Source organism: Phyllostomus hastatus, unplaced genomic scaffold (assembly GCF_019186645.2).
Source record: "Phyllostomus hastatus isolate PE091 unplaced genomic scaffold, TTU_PhHast_1.1 phas_contig_524, whole genome shotgun sequence".
NCBI classification, from domain to species: Eukaryota; Metazoa; Chordata; class Mammalia; order Chiroptera; family Phyllostomidae; genus Phyllostomus; species Phyllostomus hastatus.
The window spans coordinates 13,682,575-13,700,936 of record NW_025333900.1 but is presented as its reverse complement, the minus strand read 5'-3'; the positions used below and the strand labels follow the sequence as shown (position 1 = coordinate 13,700,936).

The 18,362-nt window shown below is 36.4% G+C and overlaps 2 protein-coding genes across 3 annotated transcripts in view; one reads left to right on the top strand and one right to left on the bottom strand.

The window, feature by feature from the left end:
- Positions 1-2,251: 2,251 nt before the first annotated feature.
- TMED5 (transmembrane p24 trafficking protein 5) lies at positions 2,252-17,486 on the bottom strand. 2 transcript variants are annotated; one of them, XM_045847047.1, is made up of 5 exons: positions 17,026-17,486; positions 11,359-11,456; positions 7,354-7,537; positions 6,222-6,231; positions 3,144-3,379 (listed from the first exon to the last, which is right to left on the bottom strand). In XM_045847047.1, exons 1-5 carry the CDS (start codon positions 17,212-17,214, stop codon positions 3,294-3,296), a joined length of 567 nt encoding a protein of 188 aa, XP_045703003.1. In that variant the 5' UTR covers positions 17,215-17,486; the 3' UTR covers positions 3,144-3,293. The 2 variants fall into 2 exon arrangements, with proteins under 2 accessions (XP_045703002.1, XP_045703003.1); XM_045847046.1 differs by lacking the exon at positions 6,222-6,231 and having other exon boundaries at positions 2,252-3,355; positions 17,026-17,472.
- Positions 17,487-17,527: 41 nt separating this feature from the next.
- The window catches only part of CCDC18 (coiled-coil domain containing 18), a 122,856-nt gene continuing 122,021 nt past the window's right edge, over positions 17,528-18,362 (top strand). Inside the window, exon 1 of the mRNA XM_045847044.1 lies at positions 17,528-17,740. The gene's annotated coding sequence lies outside the window, so the exon portion shown is untranslated. The remainder of the gene's footprint in view (positions 17,741-18,362) is intronic.

The window sequence follows — 18,362 nt, the reverse complement described above, 5'->3', positions numbered from 1 at the left end:
GTTTGGACAACAGATGAATAACTATACATGTAAAGAGAATGCTAATGCAAGGTAGAAGGCAATAGTGAACTATGGCTTTATAGGAGGCCGATGCCTTATCTGTTAGGCCACTGGGGCTTCTGAACTATGGCTTTTTAAATGGAAGGGAGAGCACACTTGGCTAAGAGGAGATAAATAAAGACTTGAAGGATTAGACAGCACTTACAATGACTGGTAGATAAGTTAAATTTTTTTACTTTTAGTTTTTATTATATATACTTAGTGCAGTATTCATTTCTCATTTAATAAGGCTGTTCACAACTACAAAAGCAATTTGAACAACTCTGCATCATTATACTTCAGATGAAAAACCATTACGTGCTGTATCAGTTTCTTTTAAAATTTCATTTGGGGAGGCATACAGTTATAGGCCCTCAGTCTGTCAATTTAAGACATAATAACAATGCTTAAGAAAGATGAACATAATATGAAATTACATTAGAATTTGTGATTTCAAGGCTATTTCAACCACTTATTTACCCTCTATGTCGATATTCACATGAAACAACAGCATACTATTTATAAATGATCTAAATGCAAACCAGAGTGAAATGGTAGGCCTTAGTTAAATATTGTAGTATTTTAAAAGCTTAATTAAAAACCAATGATAAAAAGCTGTTGATTTATAAGTAGCTTACTCAGTTTTAACAAATCTTAATTTGGAAATTGAATACTGACATTAAAAAAACCATGAAGCAAATAATACATCCTTAGAAATATTGAAGAACTTAGTCCTTGCTTACAAATTTTGTTTTTGGTTAATACACGTAACATGTTTCTTAAATCTCTCCACTTTGTGTCTATAAAAATAAAATTGTCCTCAGTATCCCTAAATTCTCTTTTCCAAATAAGGCTATTGTTACATGGTAAAACATTATTGAATCACAGGTTTAATTTTACATCAGTGTTGAAATATGTGAAGTTGTAACAAATTCATTGTTAGGTAAGGAATCAGAGTACAGTATAGTAACTAGTCATTCTTTAGAGGTAGAATTCTTAATCACAGTTTTATAAAAAGATGCAGTAGTTTGTATCTGTACTGTCTTACTAGTTATAGTAAGTATATTAGTTATTAGTAAGTTTGCTTCCCATTATAAGGTTAACAGTAGGGTATATGGGAGGGCTCCTCAGAGGCAATGAATAACCTTATTGGTCCTTGTTTTCAAGTGTTACAGGGACGATTCCTGGACACTGAGTGCACTTACCAATGAAGGTAACTGATCATATATGGCATTTATCTCGTTTTTTAAAAGCTACAAAGTAGGGAAATCTAAGTGTCTGTTCTTCCAAAAGCATAAAGAGGAAAATAAATCTCTTTCTGCACCACTCTGATTGTAAATTACAAATGAAACCATTCTCTCTGGCTATTAATTATTGCTTAAGAATTCCAACAGTACTGACCTACAGAGGGGTTCTATACTTGAATTTAAAAGTTGATTGTTTTTAATCATATTTGTCATAAACAATGTTACAAGTAGCTATACACTAAAAATTCTATTCCATTCATGATGTAGCTGAATTACTAGTATCTGAGTAATACTCCACAGACTGCAGTAAGCTAGGATGGCACAGACTTTATTTACATAGTTACTAACACATGTAGTATTCAAATTTAGGATTCTGTGGGTTTCTAATCTCACTTGAATGCCAATAAAATGACCAGAGAAGTTATTTTATGAAAGTTATAATAAAAATTGTAATAAATATGTATACCCAGTGCTAAACTACAGTAGGCCTTATATTTCATAAAATATACCTGAATATGGTACTTAGATAATTGAAAATAGAATAAAACAGTTGTAAAAAAATAAAACTCATAGCCAGGTAATGTTTCTTCTAGTTAACTGGAAATTATGATTTGTATTAGGATCGGATCATTATGTGAGCAAATAAGATTAGAGATACTTAATTAAGTCCCTTTCTAACTGATTTTATTAGTTCTTTTTTACTGACTTTGAGAACTCAGAAAAGGAGATATTTATTTATGTTAGGCCCAGATTCTTTTAGCAATATTTCCTTCACAACTGCTGGTAATAATGTATCCAACTCAATAATCATGTTAAAATTTACATTAACACTCTTAACAAAAAATAAAACAAAATTATTTCCCTCATTTAATTTTAAATTTCCATACCTTAGACCAGGGGTGTAAACTCATTTTCACTGGGGGCCATATCAGCCTCATGGTTGCCTTCAAAGGGCTGAAATAATTTTAAGACTGTACAAATGTAACTACTCCTTAACTGTTAAGGAGTTGAAATTACATTCGGCCCTTTGAAGGTGACCACGAGGCTGATGTGGCCCCCGGTGAAAATGAGTGTGACACCCCTGCCCTAGACAGAATGAATGTATCCTTAAGGAAACCGAGCAACCTATAGCTATTTTACTTCAAAGAGATAATTTGTCCTAATTTTAGTAAGTATGACTTAGCATTTTTAAGAATTACCACAATATCAGCTTTTGGGAATGTAAGACAAGTATATAAAACTAAAACTTTTTGTTAGTATTTTAAGTTGAAATATAGTTGGTTATAAAAGTCTCATGAATCTGTTTTTCACAGCTATGCTTCTCCTCACATTAGAGATGCATCTGTAAAAAACAGAAAAGTCGGGTCTTTGTCTTCTAAAGATATATTCAATCCATGATTAAGTAATTCTCAGATGATTTATAACTTAACATATTGAAAACTTCTACAATTAATTTGTAATTGCCACATTCACAAAGAAACTTCTGGGTAAGAGAATCTTTTAAAAAACATTGTTTGGTGTTGCATTTAAGCCCAAAGTTCATTTATTTAAATCACCCATGACACATTTGTAAAAAATTTTTTACACTTAGGAAAATTCAATTATTAATATGGCTTAATTCAATAATACCTATATTCTGTAAAATTTTGTTATACACTTAAGGACTATTTGGAGCAATAAGATTACTTGCACAGAAAAAAGCGAAGACTTTCACATTAAAATTATAATTGTTTCACACTTATGGTAGTAACTGAAAATATTTTGGAAAATACTATTAATGGTCTTGACTATAACAGTTTATTGCATTTTTTGTCTCTCTTTTTCAGTATTAGGTACTCTGATTTGGAGTTTTAAGTTCTGCTTTTCCTTTTATCTTCAAATAGACTCTTCAGCATATAAACCTGAATGGCTGACACCACCACCATAACCGCTAAATTAACCATAGACCAGAAATTGACTCTATCAAAGTTGCTTTCTTGTATATTTCGATCACGAGCTTCAAATGCTCTAAGCAGAGTTTGGATATGACCACTTTTGCTTAGTCTGGACTTGATACTGTTGATGGATTCCTGGAGATAAAGAAAACAGTTTTACTATATTTTAATTTAAATTTAAAATGTGTTTCACAACACCCCAATATTCAAATAGTTTTATATCTAAACACAGTGTTGTTTGTTTTTTTTTAAAAGATTTTATTTATTCATTTCTAGAGAGGGAAGGGGAGGGAGATGGGGAGAGAGAGAGAAACATCAATGTGCAGTTGCTGGGGGTCATGGCCTGCAACCCAGGCATGTACCCTGACTGGGAATTGAACCTGCGATGCTTTGGTTCGCAGCCCGCGCTCAATCCACTGAGCTACACCAGCCAGGGTGTTTTTAAAAAAAGATTTTATTTATTTATTTTTTAGAGGGAAGGGAAGGGAAGGAGAAAAAGAGAGAGAGAGAAACATCAATGTGTGGTTGCCCCTTATGTGCTCCCAACTGGGGACCTGGACCACAACCCAGGCATGTGCTCTGACTGGGAATCGAACCAGCAACCTTTTGGTTTGCACGCCCATGCTCAATCCATTAAACTACATCAGCTAGGGCTAGATACAATGTTAATTAAGGGACAGATGCTACTTAGATTACCTAAAGCTCTTCTTTTGTAAGTTTATGTAATAGTTCTGATACTTTATTGTTTACAAAATTATTTAACAAAGGAGCAAAGCTACTGTGAATTGAAAATAAATAGTATGATGCCCTGGCTGGCGTAGCTCAGTAGACTGAGCGCGGGCTGTGAACCAAAGCGTCGCAGGTTCGATTCCCAGTCAGGGTACATGCCTGGGTTGCAGGCCATGACCTCCAGCAAATGCACATTGATGTGTCTGTCTGTCTGTCTGTCTGTTGTCTCTCTCTCTCCCTTCCCTCTCTATAAATAAATAAATAAAATCTTAAAATAAATAGTATGAAAATACATTCAAATGGCATAATATCAGGAATTTTACATACATTATTTCTTTTTTAGCCCTCACAACCATAAGGAAGTTTTAAAAAACTGAACTGATAAGTTTTTAGATATTTACTTCTATATAATACATTGTATGTTAATATTTTTCCCTTTAATCTGGTTAGTCTGGTCCAAATTAGTATTTAGCAAAACACCCAATGTTTTTTTCTCACAAAGCAGTGAAATTAGAAAATTCTTCAATTTGCCCTGGATGGTGTAGCTCAGTGGACGGAGTGCAGGCCTGTGAACCAAAGGGTCGTAGGTTCTATTCCCAGTCAGGTCACATGCCTGAGTTGCAAGCCAGGTCCCCATTTGTGGGCACACTAGAGGCAACCATACACTGATATTTCTCTCCTCTTTCTCCTTGCTTTCCCCTCTCTCTAAATATAAATGAAATAAAAAAAATACTTCAATTTTACATGTGCATTCTATACATATAAACGTGTACCGTATTTTTAATAAAAACATACTCCAGCCCTGGCTGGTGTGGTTCAGTGGACTGAATGCCAGTCTGCAAACCAAAGGGTTGCTGGTTCGATTTCCAGTCAGGGCACGTGCCTGAGTTTTGGGTCAGGTCCCCAGTTGCAGGCATGTGAGGGGCAACCACACACTGATGTTTCTCTCCCTCTCTCCCTCCGTCCCCCCTCTAAATAAAGAAGTGAATAAACAAACAAACAAATCTTCTTAAAAAATAAAAAGAAATAAAAACATTCCAACATCACATTCATTAAACAAACTTACCAGGATGCATTCTAAGTTATGTATCTCTAAAAAAGCTATTTTATAGGAGGGACGTGGTCAGAAATCATTTGAAAACTAACTACAGATTATATGAACATAAGAAAATTAAGTTGAGATTTGAAATGATGTCAAAGTATTTATGGCAAAAATAAGAAAATTCAAGAAACAAATTTTTTTGGAGAATCACTTTGCTTAAAAATCCTCATTTAAGCAAGAAATATACTCAAAATTTCAGACTGCTGTGTTAATTTTACAAAACCACACAATATAATATTTATCATGATCATATTTGTAAAGGAATACAGATATTTTCCAGAAAAATAAGGGGGCTCAGCTCCTCAAAGAGAATGTATAATTCTTTTTAATAGCATAATGATGATAATCATACATACAATTATTTGTTCCAGTTTGCTATTGTGACACAAAATTTGGGGGAAGTAAATGTGAAAAAGTTCCTGAAAGACACTTTTTTTTCCTGAAAAAGAGATTTGGAAGTATTTTAAGCCATATTTAAACCTGAACTTTCTAGTCATTTTATTTAACTATGTGAATAAAGTCAATCTCTTGAGAATGCAGTGAAGCACTAGTAAGATTTATAATTACTTGTATCTTGTTCCTACTGGCAAGATAAATTTTAAATGGAATAATATAGATATATGATTGAGATTTTTAAAATGGGTGTGAAGAACCCTGGCTGGTGTGGCTCAGTGGGTTAAGCACTGGCCTGCAAATGAAAGGTTGCCAGTTTGATTCCCGGTCAGGGCACATGCCTGGGTTGCAGGGCCAGGTCCTTGGCAGCGGGCATGCAAGAGGCAACTGATCCATGTTTCTCTCTCACACATAGATGTTTCTCTCCCTCTCTTTCTCTCACTTTAAAAATAAACAAATAAAAATGGGTGTGAAGAAGACTGGATTATAGTGAAAGTATAGATACATCATTTCCATTTTAATTTAAGCCAGTTCCTTATCTAAAAAATGGAATGGAAGGGGAAAGAAAGACTGGAACTAGACTAATAATAAGTCATCTTCTGGCTCTAAACTTCAGCTAAGTTTAATGCACATATGAAATCAGGGTGAGATCAAAAACTGTCACGGTAAAAATTCATGCCAGTCGAATTTAATACTTTAAGTTTGTGTTCACAGTAACATCAGTGGAAAAGGGAAGAAAACTGACATTTGTTGTGCACCAGACACTGCTTAAAGCACTTATTTCATCCTCACACTCGTGAGGTGTTGTCCCCATTTTTGCAGGTAGGAAACCCAGGCTCAGAGAGCTCAGTCATCAAGGAATTATGCATATAATAGGACCACTTAATATTCCAACTTAAGCTAACTGATTTATATCTCTTCTGCTATAATTTGTTCCTTTCCTAAGAAACTTGATATGACCAAAATATCACATTATAAAAAGAAAGTTCAGGTGAGAAGAATATAGAGGTTATACCATTTCAAACTTGCAATAACAATGTCATTTCTCTTGTAGAAATCTCTATGATAAAGTTATACATGCTATTTACATATATCACTGAGTAAATTCCCTTTTTAAAAAAAAACGTTTTACTTAATTATTTTTAGAGACAGGGGAAGGGAGGGAGATAGGGAGAGAAACACTGATGTCAGAGAGAAACACTGATCCGTTGCTTCTCATACGTGCCCTGGCCCAAGGAACAGAACCAACAACCCAGGTACCTGACTGGGAATGGAACCGGTGATGTTTGATTACATCTAGCTGTGGCTGAAGGGTTATAACCCTTCCCTCTATTGTTGGCAGTACTATTATTAAATGCAAATAGGTTCTTATACATGTACATTTCATATGCATGTTTATAATAAATGAAGCATAAAGCAATTCAAGCAAAGAAGCCATATCTGAAGTTTTTACTCCTGAGTGTAATGCTAGTTTCTGTTAACTGCTAGCTTTGGTTTGAGTAATGAAAACAGTGTTCCCAAATTAATCAAATAATGTGAAATCTCATGTTATAAAAACTATGGGGAACTATGTCTGTACATCTTAAGTTTTTACAAATTACTCAGGATTATTCTATGTGCAAGTATACTATACATCATTACATTCTTCTATTAGTGAACATTCTAAGGGAGTTTTGTAGTTAAGAACCTGTATTCAATTCTAGTTCTCCCTCTCTCTGGTTATATGACAGAAACATCACCTAATCTCCCAAAGATAACAATTTCCTCAGTGGAAAGATGGAGGTAATCCTGATAGAGTTAAGGAAGGACTACATGAGATAGTGCAACTGAAATACTTAGCTCAGTGCCTGTCACATAGTAAGGCCACTGGATGTTAATAATTTTTATTCTATTAAAAGACCATACTGACCAGGATATCTTCCAGTTTCATATCCAACATGTCTGTGCCAGTAATATATTTCTTCCAGTCCTCTTGTTCTTGCTCCTGTTCTCCCATATTATCCAGGATTAGTTCAAAGAAAATCACCTTCTCAGAAATGGTGCTGAATGTATTATCAAAGCAGAACATGTAGTCACCAACTTCAGTCTCTACCCTGTATTTAAAAAAGTACATCTTCAGTTATTTGTACTTACATTTTAGATAAAAAAAAACACCTACACATAGAAGCAGTAATGGTTTATAATAATTGGGCAGCTTACTGATAGACTTCCTTAGTATTCAAAGATAATTTATAATTCCTTTGGAAAGAGGCAACCCGAAAATATACAGGTGTGGGCAAAAATAGGGTTACAGTTATAATACAAAATATAAAATAAATAATAATGCGATAATAAACTGTTTCATGTACTCACAACTGTAAATCTACCTTTGCCCACTCTTGTACATTCAGGTACTTGAAATCTACATGTGCTTAGCATTATGGTAAATGATCCTGACCTAATTTTTGGAAAATAATAGAATTAAAAATCTAGATACATGATACCTCACAATGAATTTCTTTTTTTTTTAAGATTTTATTTATTTTTCTTTAGAGAGGGAAGGGAGGGAGAAAGAGAGAGAGAAACATCAATGTGCGGTTGCTGGGGGCCATAGCCTGCAACCCAGGCATGTGCCCTAACTGGGAATCGAACCTGTGATGCTTTGGTTCGCAGTCCTCACTCAATCCACTGAGCTACGCCAGCCAGGGCGAAAATTTCGAGACTTATATGTTATAAAAAGTAATTTATCATGAGTTCAATTCATATAGAAATATGACTAGAAACCTCCCCTTCAATTGAGATTAATCTGTAAAGTGAGTTTTGTTTTCAAAAGCAGTGATGTATTTAAATGCTTTCTTTCCTACCAATTGAGTGCATTTTTGGAATATAGTTAGGGTAATAGTAATTCAGTTGTCTAGAAAAATACATTTACATGTAACTCCTCATTACAGGCAGTGCTGGACAATAGATATTATTTAAACTATTTAAGGCTGTATTTGGAGAAATTTTTACTAACCCTGACTTCTAGAAGGGCAGTATTTGTTTTAAAAATTTAACTTAGAAAAAAGATTTCAATGTCATAAATGAGGTTTTAGTTGCCTTTAAAAAGTTAATATAGCTAAAGATACAATTTTTGTTATAATCTAATTTTGACAAAAATGATTTGTAAATATGGTATAGTGATTAAGATTGAGTTGGACTGCCTGGGTTTCAATGATCACTAGCTGTGGAACCTTCCATCAGTTTACCGAACAGCTCTAGGCCCCGCTTTCCTCACTGGTAAAATGATGATTATATCATGTACTTCAAAGGACTGTGGTAAAGAGTGAAACATATAAGTTCATGTACAGTGCTTAGAACAGTGTCTTGGCACATCAAAAAAAGAACTCAGTAAATGTGAACTCTTATAAACTAATTTTTATCTCCTAATGTTTTAATGAGAGGTAATTCTATGCACTAAAGCAGTAAAATACTTTTTCCCTCTAAGAGTCAATATCACTAAAGGACAGCATTAAATTGAAGAACAACAAAAACTAACAAATTCTACACATTTTTTATACTCAGAAATTTAAAGATAAACTACATTTTTAGTTCTTGTTCATATATCTATCAAAGAGAAAGTATACTGTATTTTGTTGTGTATAATGCGTACTTTTTTTGCCCAAATTTTTGAGGGAAAAATAAGGATGCGCATTACCCATGAGCAATACTAATTTCATATCTATATAAATGTTTTAAATTCTTTTATTTATGCTTATGTGTTAAAAGTGTAACTCTAGAAAGCAGTTAACAATATCCGTTTGCAAAATAAAATCCCAGAATATGATTAATCAGTTTTGTTCCTAAATATAAGTAAGTAAATAAATAACTGAATTAAAAGTTAAGATGAAATTATTTTTTTCCTGAAAGTTTTGGCCAAAAACACATTAGTGTGCATTATATAGAGCAAAATATGGTTGTTAATCCCAAGTATATCAATCTAAATTGACTTTTTAAATTACTATTTCTCACCCTGGCTGGTGTGGTTAGTGGATTGAGCACTGGCCTGTGAACCGAAAGGTTGTCGGCGCAATTCCTAGCCAGGGCACAAGCCTGGGTTGCAGGCCAGGTCTTGGGTTGGGGTCATGCGAGAAGCAACTGATCGATGTATATCAATGCATTTCTCAGAAATCGCTGTTTCTTTCCCTCCCTTTCTCCCTCCCTTACCCCCTTCCTAAAAGTAAATATTTTTAAAAAGTAAATGACAACTTTCCCTATTTTATATATTAATCATTTATGCAAATATTTTTTTCTGAGCTCTACATAGCTAAAATGCCTTTTTACAAAGCACTCTGAAATTAATACCTTAAATTATGATGGAGATATTTTCCCCCTCATTCATTCATACATGTATTCAGTTTTTACTATCAATTACATGCCAGGTACTTTCATTACCAAAGACCAATAATTGTAATAATAGCTAATACTTACACAGTGCTATGTGCCAGAGATGTTCTAAGCATCATATGGTAGAAAGTAAGAACTTTGGTCCATCCTGCCTCCTCTTAATAAATGTATATCCCTGCAGACTTATTTAACTTCTCTGAGCTTCCTTGTCTGTAAAGATTCCTTGTCTGTAAAATGGGAATTAGGGAATCAAAGAATCTTTCTCACAGTGGATTGGAATAATTAATTTAGAAGCATATAAAATGCAAAGCCTTAGGAAAAAATTCCACTCAAGTCACAAAATTTTCTCTTTTGGTATAATGTCTAGCATTAAATAAATAGTTGTTACAATATTTATTATTATAACCTCACAACTGAGAGAAGAGCACAGTTCTGAGGATGCCATAGCTGAGTAAGACAGGAGATAATTCTCATTCTGCTTTTCTTGATGGGCAAACTGACCATATCCGAGGAACTGTTTTGGTTTCTCTGGTACTACACTTTAAGAGCAGCTTAGAGCATCTTCCAACGAAGGTAAAAGAATTCACAGTCTTGTCATACAAAAAAAATGGTGGAGGGAATGAAGAATGATTCACTTGGTACAAAGATAACTTGAAGGGAACATGGTATCTGTCTTCAAATATTTGAAGTTATCCCATGAAAAAAAGCAAGGAAAGCCATACTAATGGGCAGAAACTTCAGGAAGATACATTAAAACAAATGCAAAGCCTAGTTTATGGCAAATATTAGATACTCTGTACTCATTCTTCTTCCTGTAAACTCAAAGAGTTTTGTTTTAAAAACAATACTGAGTAACAAAAATGCTAACGTAAAATACTAGAAAGGAACACTGAAACATCAGTGACAGATTTTAAAAAAGGAAATAAGAAGCTAATATATGGTGTGTTGTCAAATTTAAACTGAAAGTGTTATAACAAGTATCTTTTTATATGGTTTTCTATGGTCAGATTTTTTACTTTTGGGTCTTCTATTGGTGTAAAAAAAGTGAGGTCTGAGTAAAAAACCAATTTTTACATATACACACACAAATGTATTTTACTGTTGTTTTAAGGAAGAAAAGAATGGCCAAGATGATAGCAAGCAGCTCAAGAAACTTTTAGGATACACACCCAGAACGGTAACTTAAAGTTAGAACAGAAAGCCTGCACTAGCCGGAAAGGCAGGTTAAAATTGCCAAAATAGATTGAATGCAATACCTAGGGAACGCTCATCTATTTAACCAGAGCAAGGAAAAAGTTTAGTCAGGATCAACACAAAATGCCTAAGCAAAAAGAAAGAGGTCAATGGAAAATACTGTAGCTTTTAAGGCAGATTACTATCAAGGACTGTTTAAAATATTCGTATAGAATTTAAATTTAGTATCAAATGTGCTATATAGTATCAAAATGTGCTAAATTGATATTTAGTACCAAATGTGGTAAATTTCCCTGCCCCACAGAGAGCCCACTGGTATTATTTAGCCCAGAGAATCAACTAAGAGATTACTTACATGTGAACTCCATCTGATTTTCTTTGCTCAAAAACTAAGGTTCTTCCTTCTGGAGAAACAAGATGGAAATCAATATCTAATCCTGCTCCATCTAAAACCTGTAGAATAGTTCAGAAGAGAAGAACATATATTATAAGGTAGATGATTAAAAAATGTCTTTATAAACCTAGAGGGGAAAGAAAGCCAATGGACTCATTAGTGCTAGAAAGAAGCAGAAAGATCATCCAGTTCAATTCCAGTAATTTTTGGAACTGGTCCCTTTCTTACCAATTCCCGTTGGCTATCATGGAAATTTAGACCTTATAGGTACTGTAACAGGGTGCAGCCAAGAGGGGAGCCCCAAATAGGGATTTGTAATGGGGTCCAGGAGAGCTTGGAGATAATTGGCTCCACACCACAGGGCCACACCTGCCCAGAATGCGGGCAGCAGTGGACAATTTGTGAGAGGAGCCGGAAAGAGGGCTGCAGAGGAAGATCAGCGCTGGGAATTAAACAGAGCCACAGCAGCCATTAGGCGTCTCTCTTTTTGGGACCACGCATCTGTTTAGGACCACGCGGCTTTGGTGTCTTGGTTGGGACCATGAGGCTTGGGTGAGAGTCAGGACTGAAGCTTTGGAGGTGCTCCCTTTTGCCACGTGGAGGGTGCTGGGAGGACTGTGTGCATTTGTGGGGAACTTTAGTTTGTGTTATTTCAAATGAGTAATAAATTCCTTTCCTTTTCACGAATCTCGGGCATTGAGAGATGTCTTTCCTCTGGCAGCGGACATAACGAACCTGGGGGTTCCTTTCAAGTAATAGTATATTGCCTTGGCTGCCCTTGGCACCCCCCTTTTGTACTGTAACAGTACTAATGAAACAATCTTCCTAAAAGCAGTGCCTTCACTGAGAATCCTGTAGAGTAAAAAGAGATAGAGGAGAGTTCAAATCTAGGACCTTTTACTTAGGCAATTTAGGGTATGCTATGTAACTTTTCTGAGTTTGTTTTCTCTTCAATACAGTAAGAATAAGAATTAGCTATTTCTTAGCCTAGAATTCAAGACCTCCATGATCTGATTCCAACTGACTTCTTCAACAGATTTATCTATTGCTCCCAATATGAACCGTATATTCAAGGTAGGCTGTTTACTTACTGACCAATGAACACTATCTGTTCCTTTACAATCCCCAAATTGACCTCTTCCTGCTGCTGCTGCCGAGAAGATAGCCGCTCACAGTTACAGTTTATGCCACACAGTTGGTTATTTATTTATTTACAATCCTCACCTGAGGATATGTTTATTGATTTGAGAGAGAGAGAAACATTGATCAGTTGCCTCCCATACATGTTCTGACTGGGGATTGAATCCACAACCCAGGTATTGCACCCTGACCGAGATCAAGCCAGCAACTGAACTGTTTTGGTCTACAGGATCATGCTCCAACTAACTGAGACACCCAGCCAGAGCCATACATTGTCTTCTAAGTGCTTTATGTGGATTAATTTATTCCTCACGACTCTAAAAAGTAGGTCCTATTATTCTCATTTTAATAAAAAGTAAAAACTGAGGTTCAAAGAAGTTATTTTCCTGAGGCAATACAGCAAATAAGTGGCACGGCCACAATACGAACTCAGCAATCTCTCTCCAGTGGCTACTCTTTTTCTTATATAACACTCCATCTTATTTTTCTTGGTGGCTTTAATGGGATAATATAAAAGATTACCTACTCCTGCTCTCTACTTATTAATCAAAAGAACCTGTTTCAAATGGCTAAATATACACAATTCTTTCTCCTCTTTAAATCCCAATGAAATGAAGAAAACATAATACAAATAATCCATAACAATACTGGAAATCTCAAAAGCCTGTTAACAGACTTGAAGAGGAAGGAATTTCTAGAAGATAACTCCACTGAGCAAAGGCTATGTCTAGCTACAGGTATCTACTGATCTCAAAACTCTCAATTAAATGTACATTACAAACAAATGTGATGTTAGCAGAATGAACATGGATGGAGACTGAAAATCAGAGAACTAGAAGGAGCCAAGGAATTCTCAGAACAGGATGAAAAAGTATAAATGAAAAAGTATGAGGAAAATAGTAAGACCCTTCATGAAGGACAGAGCTAAAGATTTGAAATTATCTAATAAGCAGTTCAAAAGGAGAGAAACGAGAAATGAAGGGAGGAAATTATCAAATAAGAATAAAAATTCCTGTTTCAAAAAATAAAATTCATTAGACTGAAGCAGAATAAAAGATCTAAAAATCCTACCATCTTTCTAAAAGGATTTAAAAAGAACAAACTAGAAACTAGTTAAGTCTTACAGACTAGTAGAGAACTGCCAAAAACAAAAACAAAAAACCCCACCACCACCCCAAAATAAACAAAAACAAACAAGAATTGGGATTGGTGACAGAATTCTTACATATAAGATGGAAAAACCCCCACAATGGAGCCATGTCTTCAGTGTTCCCGAGTAAAAAATTATACAGTTTACTGAAGTGAAAGCAAAAAGTAAAGCCATTTTCATATTATTTGAGGACTCAAAACATTCTAAGAGAATTACTTAAGGCTATCCTCCAAAAAAAGGTATCCATTAAATCAGAAAATGAACTATAACAAAACTAAGCAGATTTCAATAAAATTAAGTTTAAAAGATATTTTTGATAGAGGCTATCAGGCTTAGTGAAATTGTTAAATATGGTCCTAAAGAATAGACATTAACTTAAAAATATATAAAATATATACTTAAAATACAAATTATTTCTTTTAAAAAGCACCATAATCCAAAACTAAACTTCTGGATGATTTTAATGGAACATGATGGGCCAGTGCCACTCCCCCAGTCTGTATACTATGGTAACAGTGTTTCAATCCCTCAAAAGCTGTCTTCTGTCTTATTCCTCAGAGCCTGGTCACATAATGTTCTTTTGACCCATCACCTTGTTCTACTGACTCCCTTATGCCTAGTAAGCCTGATTCTTCTACAGATCTGAATTCTACTTCCTCTGGAATGTTTTCTCCCAATTCCTAGATGAAATCAAGTCCTCCCTTTAAATGCTCTCATAACTGTATACATTTACCTTCATAGCATGTGTTAGAATTGTAATTTCATTTGTTTGTGTAGTAATTTAATTAACATCTATCCCCATACAAGACTGTGTAAGAGTATGAACTATTCAAAGCACCTAGCAGAGTGCTTATACAAATTAAGCACTCAGTAAAGATTTAAATTTTTAAATGATCTATTTTATTCACAGAATATATATACTGACATTTAAAATTTTTGAGAATATAATGTAGCGCTTATCAAATATCCTGAAAGTGTCCTCCTAACCCTGAAAAGTAAGAAATGGTTAAAATTTTCAGTTTGTCCAATGGCAATGTTTGGAACCTGGGTTCTCTGAAACTTTAAGCTACTGGTTTTTGTCTTAATTTTTAAAGTTAATGCAAAGTTAATCACAGAGTAGGAAAAGGCAGACAAAGGGCCGAAGATGATCTCTACCCTACACACTCCTCCAACATTGTCTAGGATTATAGACATTAAATGATTTCACTTTTCTTATCAATTAAACTGTTTAGGGAGAATGAATGCTTTGGAGGAACAGTCCCTTTAAGAGTGACTAAATATACAAAGTATAAAGCTAAACCAAGCCATCAATATAATACTAGCACTGTAAATGTAAAAAAAAAAATTAACATTCATTTAATATTTAGTATGTGTCAGAGACAGTTTATGGACACACTTATTAACTCATTTTTTCAAATCTCAGAGGTAATTACTGTTACCTCTATTTTATCACTGAAACACCAGTGCCCCCTATTATCTCTATTTTACAAATCAGAGGTTAAGTAACTTGTTCAAAATCACACAGGTAGTAATTGAGAGGATTTCAACCCAGTCATTTTATCTCTTGAGCAAGAAGTCTTAATCATAAGAGGTCAGTAGTTAAAATAGATTTCCTCCCTAATACCTGGGTAAATACTGAGGAATTTTTGAGTAATACAAATTGCTTTCTTATGTGTACCATTCCACTAATTTCCCTGCCTCTAATTTTGACCTCCTTAAACCCACCTTCCACACTACCCAGTGATCTATCTGAAAAACACTTTTGACTGTTACCATACTGCTTAAATTTTCAATGGCTCTTGCACAGAATAAGTGCACAGCTACTTAATATGGTGCACAAGGTTAAGATAATAATGATCCATGATCAAGCCTCCTGATCTTTTTTCTTTTACTCCCACTCAACTTTCTAGACTTAGTCTAATAAAAACTCAGCACTTGTAGTGTCCACTACATACTGCCCACTGCCAAAACACTCCCACTATGCATCTTCAGACCCATCTATTCATTTTGTTCCTTTTCCTGAAATGTCCTCCCTTCCTTGCATTCTTAACTTAAGCATCTTTCTAGATTCAAATTTTTTATCCAGGAATCTTTTTTTGAAACCCTAGAAAAGTGGTCCTCCTCTATTAGCACTTAATCGTACTTTATTGACATTACTTGTTTATGAGCCAGTACCTCTTAGTATTTCAAGTACCCCTTGAAAACAGGGACTCTTTTTGTTTTTAACCCTACACCCCCATTACTGGCACATGGTACTTGTTCAATAAGAGAACTTTTGACCTAGACTGGAAGTTTAAAAATGTTGAGTTCTAGATTTGGTTTTGCTAACTATGTAACTTTTAGATACACTCTATGCTTACCTTATAAATCTATAAATAACCTAATTCTAGTCCCTCTGGATGAAAATTCTACATAACTCTTTATTTTGCTCTACATGTGACAGTACTTGTTACTGAAAAAGATCCCCTACAACTTAAAAAAAAATTGACCAGTGATTATAAATTAAGTAACTTGTAAAAAGATTAAAAGATGAACCACACCAACACACTTCTTTTTGCAGTGCTACCTAGAGACATTGAAATTAGCCGTGTGGAACTAACAAGATTTCTTCCAAGAAATTACCCTCTATCAGGAGGACTACATTAAACTAAGGCAATTTCCTATATATTATGCAGATACTAAAAAGAAGCCAATAATATATAAAAAAAGGGCTTACAGTGCTGGGTGAAAGGTTACAGTGTTTTCATATACAATTAGATCTTATTTGATTAAAGATGTAACAGATAAGGAAACGTACCATTCATTACATATACATCAATAACCCCTTTCACAATATTCCAAAATCGAATTTAGTGATAATCACACGGTCACGATGCAAAAACCCTTAACTGAAGCAATGGCAGTTAAGATTTATAACACTGAGGCTGGGTGAGGGTGGTGGCGTGAATTGAACAAATATCATTTCTTCCAATGATAAAGGAAAACGTGTGTCAGTCCTGTATTGTGAAATTCTCAGTATTGGAACATGAACTGGCTAGCAAAGCGATGGCCGAATTATGACACGCAGAAAAAACCCACAGACATTAGCAGCGCTGGCCTTTCTCCCACGGGAGGAAAGGGGAGAGGGCAAAGAGTCAATTTCAGGTCTTGCTTAACTTGCCAGTTCCCTGCCCCACCAAGCGCAGCCTCGCGCGCCTGCGCGGAGCTGGCCCGCTGCCGGCGCGGCCCTCACCTCTTCACCAGCCAGGCTGTGCATAGGAAGTTTCCAAACGGGTGAGAGGCGACAATGTGGTGCAGCGGAGCTAAGGGAAAGAGGCTGGGTCACCTTCCACACTTACTTGGTACTCGATCTCCAGAGAGGCCTTCAGAGGCATGGGCTGGTAGAAACACTCCTTCCGGCCGGCCTGAAGGGTAAACGTGAAGTCGCTGTCTAAGGAATGCGTGAAGCCAACCACTCCCGGCAGCAGCACTGTGGGCAGAGCGGCCAGCAGGAGCACCGAGAAGGGCAGCCCGGTCTTGCCGCCCATCCCTGCCCGGGCGCTCTCGGGATGTGGTGTTGGGAGGTGTGAGTGGTCCGCACGTAGGCGCCAAGTTTCCTCCAAGGACTCCTCGTGGTTGGCTGGTAAACCTAGAGGAAATTCCAGGAGGTGGCCGTGAATGCAGACACTCCCAGAGAACGTGTTACGCCAGCCTCCCAAGTGTAAGAACTGAGGGTGGGGCCGGCAGTCCCTTTCCGCACCGTCCTAGGTCTCGCCTCCCCCAGGCCCCACGTGAGCAACGTAGTTCCGAGGGAGCCGGCTCAGACACGCTCTCAGACCACGATACCCGACAGGCCCCGCGCTTCCGGCTTCCTCAGGCCCACACTACGCGGAGGGGTGGAGGGGGAGGTGCTGCGACCCGGGAGGCGGGACCTCAACGGTTCCCGCGACGGTTCGAACTCTTCGGAGTTCGTGGGTTCTCGGCGTGTTGTGTCTGCTGTTCCCACGCCCAGGGCCCGCGAGAGGGTCCGTGGCTTCCGAACGCAAAGGAGAGCGCGGCGGGCGCTGTCGACGGGTGGGTGTCTCTGCCAGCTAACACTTGGGTGGTGGGCGACTTCTTTGTGAGCAGAAACTGGCCTACCTGCGGCGGTTGTGTTCTGTTCCGTCCAGGCACCCTCGGAGCGCTTAGTCTAGACCTCCTGTGCTGCGTACGCTGCTCTGCCGGCTTGTATTTTAGTTGAGGGAAAAAATGAAGAGGAAGATGTCTTATTTGCCACATTCAGATGAACGTAGGAATAATTTTGTCCAGATGAGTGGTTTTGATACAAAAATCTTTTTTCGACTATAGCCCATCCTATTATATACAGAGGGTATAAAGAGCACTTGTTCTTCGTTGCCATGGTTGTGCTTGTGAAGAGCTACAGACGCGTTATTCGTGCCAAAAGATGACGTCAGGGTCGGTAGATAGCATGTGCTTTTCCACATATGTACAGGCAATGAAGACAGACTTTTATGACTACTGAAGGGAGGAGGAATCTTCATTTGACAAGAAATGGCCCACTAGGAAAAAAATCTGAATATCAAATGAATTCATTGATACTTCAGAAGTGTTAGAGAATTTTTACGTTAAAATACATGGAAGATGTTGGACATTCTGATTTAGTTGAACCACAATATTGAATGACATTTTAGAATTT